This window comes from Xenopus tropicalis, chromosome 1 (genome assembly GCF_000004195.4).
Source record: "Xenopus tropicalis strain Nigerian chromosome 1, UCB_Xtro_10.0, whole genome shotgun sequence".
Taxonomy (NCBI): domain Eukaryota; kingdom Metazoa; phylum Chordata; class Amphibia; order Anura; family Pipidae; genus Xenopus; species Xenopus tropicalis.
Genome location: NC_030677.2, coordinates 87,425,338 through 87,442,309, shown reverse-complemented (window position 1 = coordinate 87,442,309; position 16,972 = coordinate 87,425,338). Strand labels below are relative to the sequence as shown.

The 16,972-nt window shown below is 40.0% G+C and overlaps 1 protein-coding gene across 3 annotated transcripts in view; it reads right to left on the bottom strand.

The window, feature by feature from the left end:
- Positions 1-16,972, bottom strand: part of klhl8 (kelch like family member 8) — a 45,191-nt gene that overhangs the window by 14,826 nt on the left and 13,393 nt on the right. For 2 of the 3 annotated variants that reach the window (NM_001017289.2, XM_018093771.2), the window contains 3 exon segments: positions 5,839-5,950; positions 11,811-11,954; positions 14,284-14,470. In NM_001017289.2, the coding sequence (NP_001017289.1) occupies positions 5,839-5,950; positions 11,811-11,954; positions 14,284-14,470 (443 nt within the window). 3 annotated transcript variants of the gene reach the window in all.

Below are 16,972 nucleotides of genomic sequence, written 5' to 3'. Positions count from 1 at the left end.
TTGCTTGGCTATGCTAGTACTTCTCTAGCATAATTCTAGCTCTACTAGATTCTTTTATATTTAATTTTTAAACGTGGCAAGGGGCTAGATATTTGTTAGTTTCCCAAGTTGCAGCTAGATATTTATTAGTTTCCCCACCTACCTTTTCCACCAGCAGCTGATCGGCAGAACAATGGGAAGGTAGAAAGAAAAATGCTCCCATGTCCCATCTAATGGTTGGCATGAGAATAACACTCAATAGTAAAAATCCAAATCCAGCTGACTTAAATCATGACTCCTCCACTTACATTAAGTAGGAGAAACAATAACTTATCTGAAAGCAGTTCTATTGTGTAGTGCTGATTTTTTCAGAAAGCTCAGAATCAGGCACAATGCACAAAGATGGCTGCCTGCACACCAATATTACAACTAAAAAGAAATACATTTGTAGGTTTTAAGAATAAATGGTAGAGTGAATTTTTTGCAATGTAAACAATGTAATGCAGAAATAAAACTACACCATAAAAATAATGACAGAATCCATTTAAGCTTTGTGAAAAATATACATAATTTCAAGCATTATTGCAATATACATCAGTTAAAAGGGAACTCTGCCTGCCGAACCAAAATTTGTTAAAACAAGAGCCTCACACAAAACAGTAACCAACAATTTACCTATCACTGTAACCCGTTTTTTTTAAAAAAGTATGAATAAATACCATTTTTATATGCTAAAATCCAGCTGCAAAACAGTTCTATTTTGGCATCATTTGAAATCCTGGCAGGGGTGGAAGGACTAAAACACTGATGTTACAAATTGTAACAACTTCAGCGCTGAGGAATATTTATAAATAAATGTTAATAAAAAATAATAACAGCATACAGACAGCATGCAGATACAACACAAAATGCATTGCACTCTGAAGTTACTTAAAGGAGATGTCAACCCTAATTTTAATTTCACTTCTAATGGATAGGGCGCCTTACCCCCACTTAAACCGCATAAGTGCTGCTCCCTCAATCTCCTCTTACAGCCTGCACCACCGCATTCTTTTCTGCTCTGTTTTGCGTTTCACCCGGCGGCCATTTTGCCAGGTGAGCGCGCGTCTGATCTCTTCAAGGATTTTTTTTTTCAAGCTTCTGCTTTTTTTAAACAAAGCTGTACAGACAGCTTTTTTTTTTTTTTTTTTTTTGAAACTGTTAGGGCATTAAACAACAATAAAATGAAACAGGAATGAAGTGTACATTGCTTAAGTATTTCAGCAAACACTGCAAGACTCACTTATAAAATGCCTGCAGATCAGATTCAGCGGTGAAAAGGTTAAACTTTCCCGCCTGCAGTCAGAACAACATGTTCCAAGAGAGGGAGCAGAGAGCTCTTGTTTACAAAGGCAGAGTTAGTATAGCAACTGCCTATGCGATCGGCTCATTGGAGTATTGACTGTGGGCGTGGTTAAAGAGTTCAATCGTCTGCTGTGTAGAGAAGAGATTCATCACAAGTGAGCATGCTCATTAAAACGGCTTGGAACTGGGCATGTGCACCACGCCAGGCAGACAAGGAGATTCTGAAGGAAGGGGGGAGAAGGAGTTACACAGCTCTGCAGTGAGATAAACTCCAAGGGATCGCTGCAGCTTCAGTGTTTGCTTCTGAGGGACAGGAGTGGCAGGTATTTAAACAGTGCTGTGAGGCTTTTCTATGCTAAAATTATTGGTTGGGGGGTTGACATGTCCTTTTAATGAGTGGCTGAAGGCAGTCTGAGGACAGTCAACTACAGTTAAAATTTGAATCTCAAAGTTGTCAGCCATAACAGCTGGATAACAGGGGGCCAGGCTTAGACAACTGTCCCAAACCATATTTTTACATTTCAAAATCATGAAAAGGCTGCATATTTTTTAACGGATGTATATTGCAAAGTTGCTTGAAATTATGTTGTAATTGAAAAATATGCAGTCTTTTCATGATTTTTCATTATTAAATATTGATGTTACAATTTGTAACATCAATATTTGAGTACCTCCTCCCCTTACAGGATTTCAGGTTGCATTTCTTGCCTAGCAGATATAGGAGAGCTCACTCTTTAAAATTACCAGGTGATTTCCATCTGGATGGAAAGGGCGCCCCCCACCTAAAAGATTTATTAGACCTGTTAGTCAAAATCTGACCCAGACTTCTACATGATGAGAGAATGAAGAAATACAGGTTGCTGAGAGGGAGATAGTGAGAGTAAATTGATTACTTCAGAAATGGCACAGAACTGTTTCACTGTATTCAGAAAGTAACAGATTTCCATAAAATAAAGCTTATATTACTTTTTCAGTTTAACAACTGATTTTTTTTTTTCATTTATGGCGATAGAAGATATCCCAAAGCAAGCTATAACCATTGTGGATATGGTCCTAAAAGTTTTTGTGATAACATAGCTGTGGGTTTAAAAATGGAGTGGTCAAAACTGGTTTCCATTATTGGCTCTCCGCCACATAGGCCAGAAATATTATAACAGTGCTTCTGAAACTTACATTTTTTTTTTAACCAGTGTAGTGTATTATTCTTGAATGGATACTTTCATTTCTTATCACTACTCCAGCATCTCTAGAGGATTGATAAGATAAGAATTATAAGGAAATAACTTCATATTTTTAAAGCCTTTTCAACAATGCAATTGTTAATGTATTTTATTTTTTTAGGTTACTCTGTTGAAAAAGTTACCAAAAATGTTACCATTTGGCAGAATGCAGGACCTATTTAATACATTTAAAAAAAGTTGCTTGCTGGGTCAAAATATACAGTGGTGTGAAAAACTATTTGCCCCCTTCCTGATTTCTTATTCTTTTCTGATTATCAAACACATTTAACTATTAGTCAAAGATAACACAAGTAAACACAAAATGCAGTTTTTAAATGAGGGTTTTTACTATTTAGGGAGAAAAAAAAATCCAAACCTACATGGCCCTGTGTGAAAAAGTAATTGCCCCCTGAACCTAATAACTCAGTGCTGTCCAACTGGCGGCCCGCGGGCCGCATGCGGCCCGCGACCCCCCTCTGTGTGGCCCCCCACCTGCCTGGCTGCTTTGATGGCTTACTCTTATGTAAGCTTTAAATGGTATCAGTACTGAGATTAACTGGCCCCCTGCATGGCTCACACCTCAGATTCAGGCTGTAATCCCTCTGTATTGTTTAAAAATTTAATCCACTGTGTTGTTCACACCTTTTAATACCTGCATTGTTTAACCCCTGCAGTGTTCACACCTCAGGCTCAGGCTGTAATCACCCACATTGTTTACCTGTTCACACCTCAGACAGCAGTAGAAACCCACAAATAAACCCTGCACACTACAAAAAGAACTGAGGTGGTACTGCAATTAAAAAGTTTTTTTTTTTTTAATATATAGTTATTGTGCAGACTGTAGGAGCAGTGCCAACATTGTGTCACTGTATGCTGCCTGTGTGTGCCATACAGGGCAGAGAGAGTATGGCACACACATGCAGGGTAGGGAAGGCAGAGTATGGCACACACAGGCAGGGTAGGGAAGGCAGAGTATGGCACACACAGGCAGGGTAGGGAAGACAGAGTATGGCACACACAGGCAGGGTAGGGAAGGCAGAGTATGGCACACACAGGCAGGGTAGGGCAGGCAGAGTATGGCACACACAGGCAGGGTAGGGAAGGCAGAGTATGGCACACACAGGCAGGGTAGGGAAGGCAGAGTATGGCACACACAGGCAGGGTAGGGAAGGCAGAGTATGGCACACACAGGCAGGGTAGGGAAGGCAGAGTATGGCACACAGAGGCAGGGTAGGGAAGGCAGAGTATGGCACACACAGGCAGGGTAGGGAAGGCAGAGTATGGCACACACAGGCAGGGTAGGGAAGGCAGAGTATGGCACATGCAGGCAGGGTAGGGAAGGCAGAGTATGGCGCAGGCAGGGTAGGGCAGGCAGAGTATGGCACACACAGGCAGGGTAGGGAAGGCAAAGTATGGCACACACAGGCAGGGTAGGGAAGGCAGAGTATGGCACACACAGGCAGGGTAGGGCAGGCAGAGTATGGCAGGTATTTGCTGTACTACAACCATTAATATGGGTATGGTCATGTGATAACATGGGTGTGGTTTCAAGTGGGTGCGGTTTCAAAAAGGGGAGTGGTCAAAACTGGCTTCCATTATCGGCCCTCTACCACGTAGGTCGGAAAAATTCCGGCCCTCGGTACCACAGAAGTTGGACAGCACTGTAATAACTGGTTGGGCCACCCTTAGCAGCAATAACTGCAATCAAGCGTTTGCGATAACTTGCAACGAGTCTTTTACAGCGCTCTGGAGGAATTTTGGCCCACTCATCTTTGCAGAATTGTTGTAATTCAGCTTTATTTGAGGGTTTTCTAGCATGAACCGTCTTTTTAAGGTCATGCCACAACATCTCAATAGGATTCAGGTCAGGACTTTGACTAGGCCACTCCAAAGTCTTTATTTTGTTTTTCTTCAGCCATTCAGAGGTGGATTTGCTGGTGTGTTTTGGGTCATTGTCCTGCTGCAGCACCCAAGATCGCTTCAGCTTGAACATTCTCCTTCAGGATTTTTTGGTAGACAGTAGAATTCATGGTTCCATCTATCACAGCAAGCCTTCCAGGTCCTGAAGCAGCAAAACAACCCCAGACCATCACACTACCACCACCATATTTTACTGTTGGTATGATGTTCTTTTTCTGAAATGCTGTGTTACTTTTACGCCAGAAGTAACGGGACACGCACCTTCCAAAAAGTTAAACTTTTGTCTCGTCGGTCCACAAGGTATTTTCCCAAAAGTCTTGGCAATCATTGAGATGTTTTTTAGCAAAATTGAGACGAGCCTTAATGTTCTTTTTGCTTAAAAGTGGTTTGCGCCTTGGAAATCTGCCATGCAGGCCGTTTTTGCCCAGTCTCTTTCTTATGGTGGAGTCGTGAACACTGACCTTAATTGAGGCAAGTGAGGCCTGCAGTTCTTTAGATGTTGTCCTGGGGTCTTTTGTGGCCTCTCGGATGAGTTGTCTCTGCGCTCTTGGGGTAATTTTGGTTGGCCAGCCACTCCTGGGAAGGTTCACCACTGTTCCATGTTTTTGCCATTTGTGGATAATGGCTCTCACTGTGGTTCGCTGGAGTCCCAAAGCTTTAGAAATGGCTTTATAACCTTTACCAGACTGATAGATCTCAATTACTTTTGTTCTCATTTGTTCCTCAATTTCTTTGGATCTTGGCATGATGTCTAGCTTTTGAGGTGCTTTTGGTCTACTTCTCTGTGTCAGGTAGCTCCTATTTAAGTGATTTCTTGATTGAAACAGGTGTGGCAGTAATCAGGCCTGGGGGTGACTACAGAAATTGAACTCAGGTGTGATAAACCACAGTTAAGTTATTTTTTAACAAAGGGGGCAATCACTTTTTCACACAGGGCCATGTAGATTTGGAGTTTTTTTTCTCCCTTAATAACGTAAACCTTCATTTAAAAACTGCATTTTGTGTTCAATTATATTATCTTTGACTAATAGACTAACGGTTTTTGATGAGCAGAAACATTTAAGTGTGACAAACATGCAAAAGAATAAGAAATCAGGAAGGGGGCAAATAGTTTTTCACACCACTGTATATTAATATAGAAATAAACAAATGTAATGGTATTATCTATTTCTTTATAAGAACTGATTGGCCATTTAATTAGAATATTTCCTTTTACTGAGTGAAACAAAACTTGAAAACAAGAACTTATAGTATGTGGATGCATAATATGAAAACCAAGACATGGTACACACAAATGTATACGCCATTTATTATATTAAAGCAGCTTGACTCAACAAAACTCAGGCCTTAAAAGTATTTTATGAGTAGATGTTACCTCTTTGTGTTCATTGATGCTTTCATCATCCATTTATTAGTGAGTGGATCAAACAATTCCATACTTCCCAAATGTTCATTTCCATCATGTCCGCCAACTGCATACACCTTGCCTGAAATGATAAAAAAAATATGATGGTCTGCACTGGGAAAAAAATCACACTGATCATTTATTTTATAACATGTAAATATATGTTATTAATATTTTTCAGCATTTTTTCAGCCAGAGGAGAAACATTGTGTATGCCGCAGGCAATATGTGAGTTTTAGCACATTATATTTGGGTATTGCTAATAATCAACTCCCATTAGAGACAACAATGTAAGGCGCATGAACAATCACCACCCGGAAATGTGTAATTGTCGTTATTCAATGTGAATGTCTACAATTATCCCCACAATGTAGTGATTCTGTATGGCATAGCAGGGGTTTATTTGTGAAAATTCCCAGGGTACTGTCATTACTATTGCTGTTTCAGCAGGAAGGGGTCTGTGTATGGAAACTAAAAACAGATGACTTCTGCTCACTCCAATATCAATGGGTCAGCTAAAAAAATCATGGTGGATGTGAAATACATGGGGTTTTGGATGCAAGTTCATTCCCAACTAGTCTCCCAACAGGTTCTTTTGCAATTTAAACTTGTTCCTACCTGAAACTTTCATTTGTGGAGTCTGAAAGGCAGCGCTTAAGGAAGGGTTATGTGTTTGGACCTCTCTGGCAGGACAGAAGAATAGAACCACCAATAAAAAAAAAACAACTTACAGATATCCCCTTATCTAGTATAAATAAATCTAAAGCTAAAAATATAAATCTAAAATCACTTTACATTTATTTATATTAGATATACCATGACCTGGATGAAGAAAAATCTTCATAGTCAAATATTCCATTGTTCCCCCTGCCCCTCAGTGTTTTTAAGAAGCATCAGAAAAAAAGACCACACCATCTGACGCAACTGGGGGGGGGGGGGGGCTGCATCATGCTTGCTAAGTCAAGTCTGTAATGTCTGGCAAACATGTGGATGTTAGAACCATGTGGCTGCCTTACACATTTTTTCTACATCAATAGATGATCTTTTGGCCAAGAAAGCAGAAATTGATTTTGTAGAATGAGCTTTTAATTGAGAAGGAGGATCTTTCCTAGCTGAATCATAAGAGCAGGAAATAGCATTTTTACCCAGGATGCTATAGGCTTTAAAGCAAAATAAATAAATACTCTGATTTCCTGAAATCCTTAGAATTATCATTGTACAACAACAGACATCTGCACACATCCAAACTCTGCAGCTTTAACCGAGAATCCAGTGAAAAGGAAGGTAACACAATCAGAGAATTAAAGGAGAATGCAAGTCAAAATAGTCCAATAGTCCTCCTTTTGTTTAGTAAAAACGCCACACTTTTGGCTCACCTAATCAAATATTTACTCAGTCACACTTACTTCATATTTTCTAGAACATGCAGCCATCTCTGAAAAGGTATTCTCCCTTCCTTTCCCTCCATGCTTCATACTGCACATGTGTTTCATTCCTCACCCCCCCCTCCCCTCTGCCAGATCCGCTTCTGATTGGCTGGTGGGCATGTGTAGCTCAGAACAGGAGACAGGATCAAGTTACACACATGCTCAGAGAATAGGAAGGCTGACGCTGGCAGCCTACAGGAAGGGGAGAGAGATTTCAGTGATGTCACTGTAGTCTTCACACTGCTGTAAGCTGCCAGCACCATATCTCAGAGAAGCAAGCAGGGATCTGGGAATTTAGATATGCAGTAAGTATTTAAGGATAACTTTGTCAGGAAAAAATTGAGTATATGGAGGCCAAACTGCCAAGGCTTGCAGCTCAGTCACTCTTCTAGCTGAGGAAATAGCAATAAAAAAAGCCTTTTTCCAAGTCAAATATTTTATAAAGGTTTAAAGGGTTTCTCGCTCAGTGCTTACAACACAAGGTATAAATCCCACGGAGCTAAAACTGCCTTGATCCTGGGCCTCTTGAGACAGCTTTTAAATATCTTTTAATCAGCAGGTTATTAGCAAAGTTAACAGAAATCATAGAAATCACAGAAATCAAAGAGCTGACACATGAACCTTTAGAATATTTGGTTTAAGGCCTTTAGAAAACCATCCTGTAGAAACTGTAGAATGTTGTAGAATTGAACATTTCTTGGGAAAAAGTTTTTTTCTCCAAAGCCCATCTTTGGAAAACATTCCATACTCTACTATAAATTCTCCAAGACTTCCTGGAGTTTAGCAGGGTGCCAACTACTTCATCCAAAAGGCCTTGGACACTTCAAATGCCCCTATCAAATTCCAAGTTGTCAGGCATAACTTGTCTAAATTTGGGTGAAGGAGGTCGTCTGGTCTTTTCAGTAGTTTCTAAAAACTCCCCTTGTTCAAGTGAATTAGGCCTGCAAACCAAGCTCTCCTCGGCCAGTAAGGGGCAATTAAGACTACTGCTGTTCTGTCCAATCTGACTAAATCACCCTTGGGAATCAGAGGCAGAGGAGAAAATATGTAACAAAGATGGAATCTCCAAGGAATTGTCATCACATACAGATAATTTGGATTGTCCAACTTCACTAGGGAGCAAAATTGAGGAACTTTCCTGTTAGACCTGAAAGTCATAAGATCTATCAATAGATAATCCCACTTATGAACAATCTTGTGGAAAACCGTGGAGAATTGAGCTCCCACTTGCTCCAATTTAGAATTTGTCTGCTGAGCCTGTCTGCTAGCAAATTCTCTTTCCCCTTTATGTAAACTGCTCTGATCAGTTTTAGATGATTATCGGTCCAGAACATCAGTTTCCTGCATTCTTTCATCAACAGGGGGGCTCTTGTTGCCCCTTGATGTTTATGTAAGAGACTGCTGTAGAATTCTCCAACTGAATGAGGACTTGACTCCTGAACTTGCGCCCTTGAATTTCTGAAGTGCCAGACAAACTGCTCTCAATTCTCTGAAATTTGAAGACAACCTTATGCTGATGCAATCTGTAATCTGAAAAGATTTCCCTTGAGTTAGATTGTGACTGGGCAGCCACCATCTCGGATCTTTCTTCACTTCGAGGTTCACATGAAATTCCAGGGATTGAAGATTTCTGTCCCAATTCCTTAGGATTGCTTCCTGAATAGATCTCCTGTGAACTATGATCCAAGGAACCACTTCTAGTGAAGATGTCATGAGCCCCAGAACGCTCATGGCTTGATTGAGAGTCACTGACAGTAAACGAAACAGGGATTTTACAGCTGCTTTGAGGGATCGAACCTTCTCGCATGGAAGCAGAACTTTCATTTGGCATGTGTCTAATTGGAGACCAAGAAAAATGACTGAGGTTGAAGGCAGAATTTTTGATTTTGCCTTGATTATTATCCAGCAGTGGTTCCTTAATACTTTCATAGTCAGATTCATATGATCAATTTGAGCTGTTGATGAGGCTTTGATTAGCCAATCATCCAGATAAGGAATCACAAAACTCCCTTTTGCCTCAATAATGCTGCCAGGACCACAATCGGTTTTGTAAAAACTCTTTAAGTGGAAGTAATCCCGAATGGAAGGGCTCTGAACCTGCAGTCTGGTTTGGGAGCAAGAAAAATTTGAGAATAAATTCCCATCTTCTCCTCTAACAGAGGAACTGGTTCCAGGACTCCCATCTCTCAATCTGTTACCGCTTTCTCTATAGCCTGCTGTTTTAGACTGTCTGCCTTTCTTAAATTTAAACAGAACTTGGGAACTGGCTTTTTTTTTTTAAAAAAATTTATGAAGTAACCTGATCTTATGATACATAGAACCCAAGGACCTGAAGTTGTTCTTTCCCATTATGGAAGAAAATGGGTTAATCTTGCTCCCACTACTCCCAGACTTCTGGCATCAGAATTCTGTCTTCTTTAACCAAGAGTCTTTCCTTTGATTCGTATCTTTGGACACCTGAGATCTAAAAGATCTTGACCTAAAATTTCTGTTAGGATATCTGTTTCCGTCTCCAAAGTTTTTTCCTCTTAAAGAACTGGACCTAGGGGAAGCTCTTCTAGATGATGGACGAAAGGAAGGCCTATTAGGAGTTTTTTGTTTATCCTGAGGCAAAACTTTATCCTTTCCAGTTGACAGATTCTCAATTAATTTATCCAGGGCTGAGCCAAAAAGTTTTCCAGGTTTGAAAAGCATGTAAATCAGACTGTTTTTGCTAGCTGAATCTGCTGCCCAAGCTTTAAGCCATAAAGCTCTTCTGCCAGCTGCTTCTTCCACCTGAATAGTTGTCCTTTTAGATAATCTTGCTACAGAAATATCTACTTTGGGAGGATCTTCCCACTCCTCAATATTCTTAGCATCAAAGGGTAACATAAGCTTGAAACATTTGGAAGATATTTCCACTCCTGATAAAGATTTTTTACAGAAGGGTGTACTGAAAAATAAAGCCTTTTTCTGAGCAAAAAAAGGAAAATCTCGAGTGTAAGCTGAACTTCTCAGCTGAGTAGTACCCTTAGGTGAGATGACGTTACATACCTCTTCTAGGCATTTTTTCCACAGGGAAAAGAAAAAAAAACATGTATTTTTGAGAAGTACAAGGTTCAGAAAAAGAGGAAGAACTGGATAAAATATCCCATAATGACTCCCCATCAGAAACTGATTCTTTATTTAATGAGCCACAATGCGAAGAGGGAACTGGAGAAGCTTTAAACATGAAAGACTTAAACCAGTCAATAAACTGTCACGAGACCCAGAAATGTCTGTGAACATGAAGTACACTTAAGAAACTGATCATTCTCACAACACATTAAGTGCCTTGCCTTCATCTTTTTCTTGCCAGACTTGCCCATCTGCAAAGAGAAAAATCAGTATAAAAGCTACAGGCACATTACCTTAGAAGCCAAACTAATGAGAACACAGGCTAGTAGCGCACAAGCAAGTAGAGAAACAGAGGCAAACAGAATCCCTCAGAAAGGGTTTAAATACATTAGAGCTGCCATACAATCAGTTTCTCAGCAGATAAAATACCGAATCTGTGACGTCTCCTTTCCTGGACTCGCGTGTACACTGCTAGTCGCCAAACTAATGAGAACACAGGCTAGTAGCGCACAAGCAAGTAGACAAACAGAGGCAAACAGAATCCCTCAGAAAGGGTTTAAATACATTAGAGCTGCCATAGAATCAGTTTCTCAGCAGATAAAATACCGAATCTGTGACGTCTCCTTTCCTGGACTCGCGTGTGCACTGCTAGTCGCATCCCGGATGACGTCATCAGCATTGTCCATCGCTGCCTCCGCTCATCCCTGCCTCCGCTCATCCCTGCCTCCGCTCATCCCTGCCTCCGCTCATCCCAGTAGGAGCACAAAAAGAAAGGTAGATGCAGCTCCAACACATGGCAACGCCTCTCTTCTGCCAAGCAGCGCTCAGTATAAGGTAACTTTCTTAGCCTAGGGTACATTTTTCCCCCTGACCAACCCACTCCCAAGCGGTTAGCCAACAGCCCTCAGAGTCTAGATCTTTAGCCTTTCAAGGCCACAGCTATTCCTGGCTTGATAAGTTGTTTGGTAACTGGTTATTCTATTCTCCTATCCTACCAGAAACATCCAAACACTTAACCCTTCATATGGTGCTGCCTGTAGGACAAAGAAAATATATGTTTTACCTGATTTGTAGATAACCTGGCATGTGCTCTGTGACAATCACCAAGACCTCATTTTATTTGGGGTGCATTTGGTCTATTACTATAATAGAAGCATTGATTAGCAAGACTCGCCATCTGAATAAGCATTTGCATTTTACTTCTTAATTGTAGCTTGCATGTCATTTGTTTTTGGGTTTTATTTCCTACAACTTGGGTGATTAAGATGGCAAAGATCTGCTTATCTTAGAAGCCTGAGCAGATAAACAATTTTATGACCTGATTTACAAATTTGGTATGCTACTTCAAATTATTGTAATTTGTGGTGTCCTCTGCATCATTATGAATTTGAAAAGCAATACTGTGAATATGCCACTGACCTCCAACAGATATCACTCCTACGTGTCTTCTCCGGCTATTCATTTCTGGTCCAAAAAACCAGCTGTTTTTGGTAACAGAGTAGCATTCAATACTGCGAAAAGGGTCTCCTGAGCCCCCACGTCCTCCCACACAAAAGAGAACTCCTGAAAATGATAAAGTTATGTATGCTCTTATGTACCTAATAACTACTAATTTTAGTTTAGGTAGTTACGGATTGCAGTTTATATACACTTTATAATACACATATATCATTGACTAAACCTGTATCAACCTGGTTTTTAAGCCTCATTCACACACAGAATATATTCATCCTTAAAGGACATGTAAAGTCTACATTTGCCTACAATGTATATCAGTTGGGCGTGTCTCTCCCACCCAAATGGCATTATTTGCACTGCATATAACCCCTCTGTTTGATAGCACCATCATATTTTCCTAAAGCAACTTTCACCCGGTGGCCATTTTTCCTCTGATACATAATCATATACAGTTAAATCTGCAAACAGCATACAAACACACACACACACACACAATACCATTATTCATCATACATTTAATCAAGAATACAGGCTCACACAGGCAGAACTGCCTCTGTTAAAAATTCTGCTTTGTTTGAGCTGAGCTCCGGAGAGAAGGTTAGGACAACTAGAGCTTTCTATGGGAACCAGCAATGCCATCTCTTTGCCATCTCTTTACTGGCTGCTAAACTGGAGGGTGTGTTTAATAATCTGAATTTAGAACAATTGAGCATGTCTGACAAGCCAGAAATCAAAGCAAATTCCCAAGGGGGGTGGGGGCAAGTGGGTTACAGGAGAAGAAGGAAATCTAAGTCTTTAAGGATACGTTGCAGCCTTACTATTAACCTCTGGACAACCATTGTGGTAGGTACTGAAAGATTTCAAAGAGACTGTTCACTGATTACATTTTTGTGTGAGGAGTTTGAATATCATTTAAAATTAGGAATTGCATGCTCCATTAAAACCATAAAAACATATGAGCGAAAAAATTAGCAGATTTGCAATATGTATATATGCAATCTGTATATTTTTAAAGTTAGTAGTTCTTGTTACATAGCATTTCCTCAGATGTCCGCTCTGCCCACTCTTTTGAAATGTTATGACCATTCTTCTTCATGGCCAGTTTGTATGTCCTTGATCCAATTAGCTGCCAACATTAGACTAGTCCATGATATGACTGATATGCAAATGACCATAAAGGAAGGGCATGCACACCACTGTTTAAGCACACCATAATGTTCCAACTCTGGAGAGTGTGTTTGAACCTGTAGTGTTGCAATTCATTGCTTATCTAGCTATCTAACTATAAACTATTTTCATTTCATTTTTTTCAATGACAATAACTACACAGGAGATTTTGTAGGGTGGGGACAGATAGACAGATCACATCCTCCAAGTTAGATATAGTTACATGGGTTAAAAAATAATGGGGGCGATAAAAAAACCTTATGTGTAAACTACATGAAAGACTTGCCTTCCGACACAACACAGGGAATGCTGTGTCTGCAGTTGACAAGATAAAATTTGATAGTGGACTGAAAGCTCAGCTGACACAAATTAAATGGGTACGAATGGGTAACTCTTGTCAGAGCTAAATCATACCTATAGGGAGAACTCAAGAGAAAGCAACAACACTTTGTGCTAAACTACATTTTATCTGACTCACAAAACCTTGTCACACAACAGAATGAGACTACAAAATCTGACCCACACAGCTGTAATGTAAGTTGGACTTGATCAGTGATCCCCCAACATGTTGCTCTCCAACCCCTTGGATGTTGCTCTCAGTGCCCCCAAACCAGGTAGTTATTTTCAAATTCCTGACTTGGTGGCAAGTTTTGGTTGAATAAAAACAAGATTTACTACCAAATAAAGCCCCCTGTAAGCTGATAGTGTGCATAGAGGCTGCCTAATAGCCTAAGCCCTTATTTGGCACCTTCATGAACTTTTATGGTGCTCTCCAAGTCTTTTTACATTTGAGTGAGGCTCACGAGTAAGAAATGTTGGGGACCCCTGGATTAGATAAAGTAAGATGGTGGGTTTTGTTCATGCATCTACATTTGACAATGTATTTCAAAAGAGAAAAAAGTCTTTGAGACACTATCAGATTTTATCTTGTTGGATCCAGACTCTGCATGCAGTGTTCGCTTCTAACAGGCATGTCACGTGGGATGGCAAAGCTTCCTTGTAATTTACACATCAGTCCCACTGCTTTTTGATTCATGCAACTACATCTGACTTGTAGGATACATTCGGTTGATCCGACACCATCCCACAAAGCTCCTGTGTAGTTTCGCTCTTACACAACCGGACAAGGAGAGCAAATTTTTCTTGGCATAAACAATCTTAGCTTATATATGGGATCGCTTTATATATGATAGACTGTGCATAAGTAAGAGAACTAAAAAGAACTGAAAGAATCTCACCCAGTAACTATAACTATAATAATATTTACCTGCTGTCTGTTTTCTTGGAATAGTACGAGCGGTGTACTCAAAGTCTGGTAAAGAGCGATTACTCAAATAGAGGTGATAATTTCTTGCCTCATCCAGAAGATCTCTGCATTTTAGGTTCTGTTTGATTATGTCTTCTTTGGCAACAACTGACATTAGGAACTCAACTGGTAACAAAGGCAGGCGCACCTGAAGGAAAGGTTATAATTAATGTGTAGGACTAAAGGATAAAACCACAGGAAAATTTGGGATGCACCAAATTTTGGATTCAGTTCTAAATTTGTCTGAATCCTAGTCTATATTAGCAGTACTTGGTCGAATCCAAGTGCCCGTCTGACCAAATCAGAACCCTTAAAATCATGTGCAAGGAACAAGGAAATCTGTAAATTTGTTATGTGCACGTGTGGTTCTTTTGAACACTTTACTTGTCCTAATTTTCATATGTAAATTCCTTAATAAAAGATTAGGGATTCAACTGAATCCCAAAATAGTGGATTCAATGCATCCCTAATAAAAACAACACTGGGCTAAGAGGATTCAACTTGGTCCCAATTTGTCACAACAATTAATTGGTTGCTATGGATTACACAGCTCCATTTTGAAATCTAGTAAATCGATACAATTTGCAGAATACGGGGAATTATCACAAGGGTCACACAATTCACAGTCCTCCCCTTCTTTTTTAAATGTCGGACCCAGATGTATCGGTGAGCGATCGCGACGAGGGTTGTGTCCGGTTGAAGAGAACGATGAGCAGGAGAAGTATGTCGACCCTGAGATGAGATCCTATCAGAACACGCAGCTTTCGAATCAACAAAGGAGAGGAGGAAGGTGTCTTAGGTCCAGGATTATATACAAGCCATTCAACAAGAGGCAGGAACCCACAGAGATTGTAAGATGTGGTAATGGTGGGCTGGTAGAAAAGCCATGAGTGGATACCTGTACGAGTCTAACAAACAGTATTGGTTGAATTAATTTGTCATCTCGGATATTATCCTCGGATGAGACCAAGTTACTGTCCAGAGGCTTGAATTTTATACCGAATAACAATCGTGATACCTTTTCTATTATTCTAGACTTGAATAAATTTGTGAGATTACCAACTTTGAAAAGTCATTTTGCTAATATGGGGGGCGTAGGAAATCATCACCTGGAGGTTAATGTCCCAGATTGTAATACATCACTGAATAGTTAATGTAATCTGGGGTCAGATGGTATCTTTGTTTCGAATAATAGAACAGATTTGGATACTTTTCAAGACTATTATGCTTTACAGGATTTACAGGAACTTCAAGAGGAAAATAGTAGTGGGCAACCTGGATCCCCCCAGAGAATGGTGACGGTTAGGGGAATTAATAAATCTTCTACTTTATATCCTGTTAGCTCTAAGAGCCAACAGATAATTATGTTTCACAAATTGGTACAAAGGGACATAAGAGTCTTTAAAAGATAAACATAGATGGAATAGATACGATAATATTACCCCGGCTGAACGTAAAGCTCTACAAGATTTAATTTTTGATAGGAATAGTTATTAGGAAAGCATATAAGGGAGGGTCAGTAGTTGTCCTAGATGCCCCCCAATATGAGGCAGAAGTTATGAGACAACTAAAATACACGGACACTTATGAAGTTTTAGAAAGTGATCCTACGAACCATTTTAAACAGAGTCTAAATGACCTATTAATGGTAGGCTATTTGAATGGTGTTTTGACCTCGGGGGAAGTAGAGATTTTGAAATGTGAATATCCAGTAATTCTTATAATTTCAGTAATTCTTATATTTCACGTGTTACCCAAGGTACACAAATCACTAGTAAATATGAGGGTGCGTCAGATAGTAGCAAGCAGGATCATTAGGACAGAATCTATATTAATAAATTGCTATGCCCTATAGTGGAATCTCTGCCTACTTGCTTGGGCATGGGTGCGTCCTTCGCCCCGACGTATGCCAATCTCTTTATGGTATGGTTTGCCCGGCTCCACGTCTTTGGAGACTCTAACTCTTATTGGACTCACATTGTGTGTTTTTTTCGCTATATAGATGATTGTCTAGGGATTTGGGATGGGTTTGTTAGTTATTGTAATGAGAGAACAAGAGATATTACTTTCACATTTGAGACACATATTGACACTATTTTGTTTTTGGATATTAAACTTATTGCAGTAGGCAATAAGATACAAATGGATTTATAAAGAAAACCTACTGTGTTTCCCCGAAAATAAAGACACTTTCTTATATATTTTTAAGCTCCAAAATATGCACTAGGTCTTATTTTTAGGGGATGTCTTATTTTTCCATGAAGAAGAATACAGTACACATTTATTCCATCATTTGGGCGAGATTTATTGCCCAGCCCTAGGTGGGTGTCTTATTTTCGGGGGGTGCCTTATTTTCTGCGGGGGGTGAAAAATCGGGGGGGTGCCTTACTTTCGGAGGATGTCCTATATTCGGGGAAACAGGGTATAACTTGTCACACCTTGCTACAATACGAGTGTTCTCATCCAGGTTGTAGGAGGGGCACATCCCAGTTGGGCAGTTTCTCCGCCTGCTTCGGATTTGCTCAACATGGGATGCCTTTCAAGAACAGGCTATGCAATTGTGGGACCGCTTTTTATAGTACAGACATAATTAAAGTAGCATTCGAAAGAACAGTGGCCAGCAATAGGAGTGACCTACTTGGTAAAATTG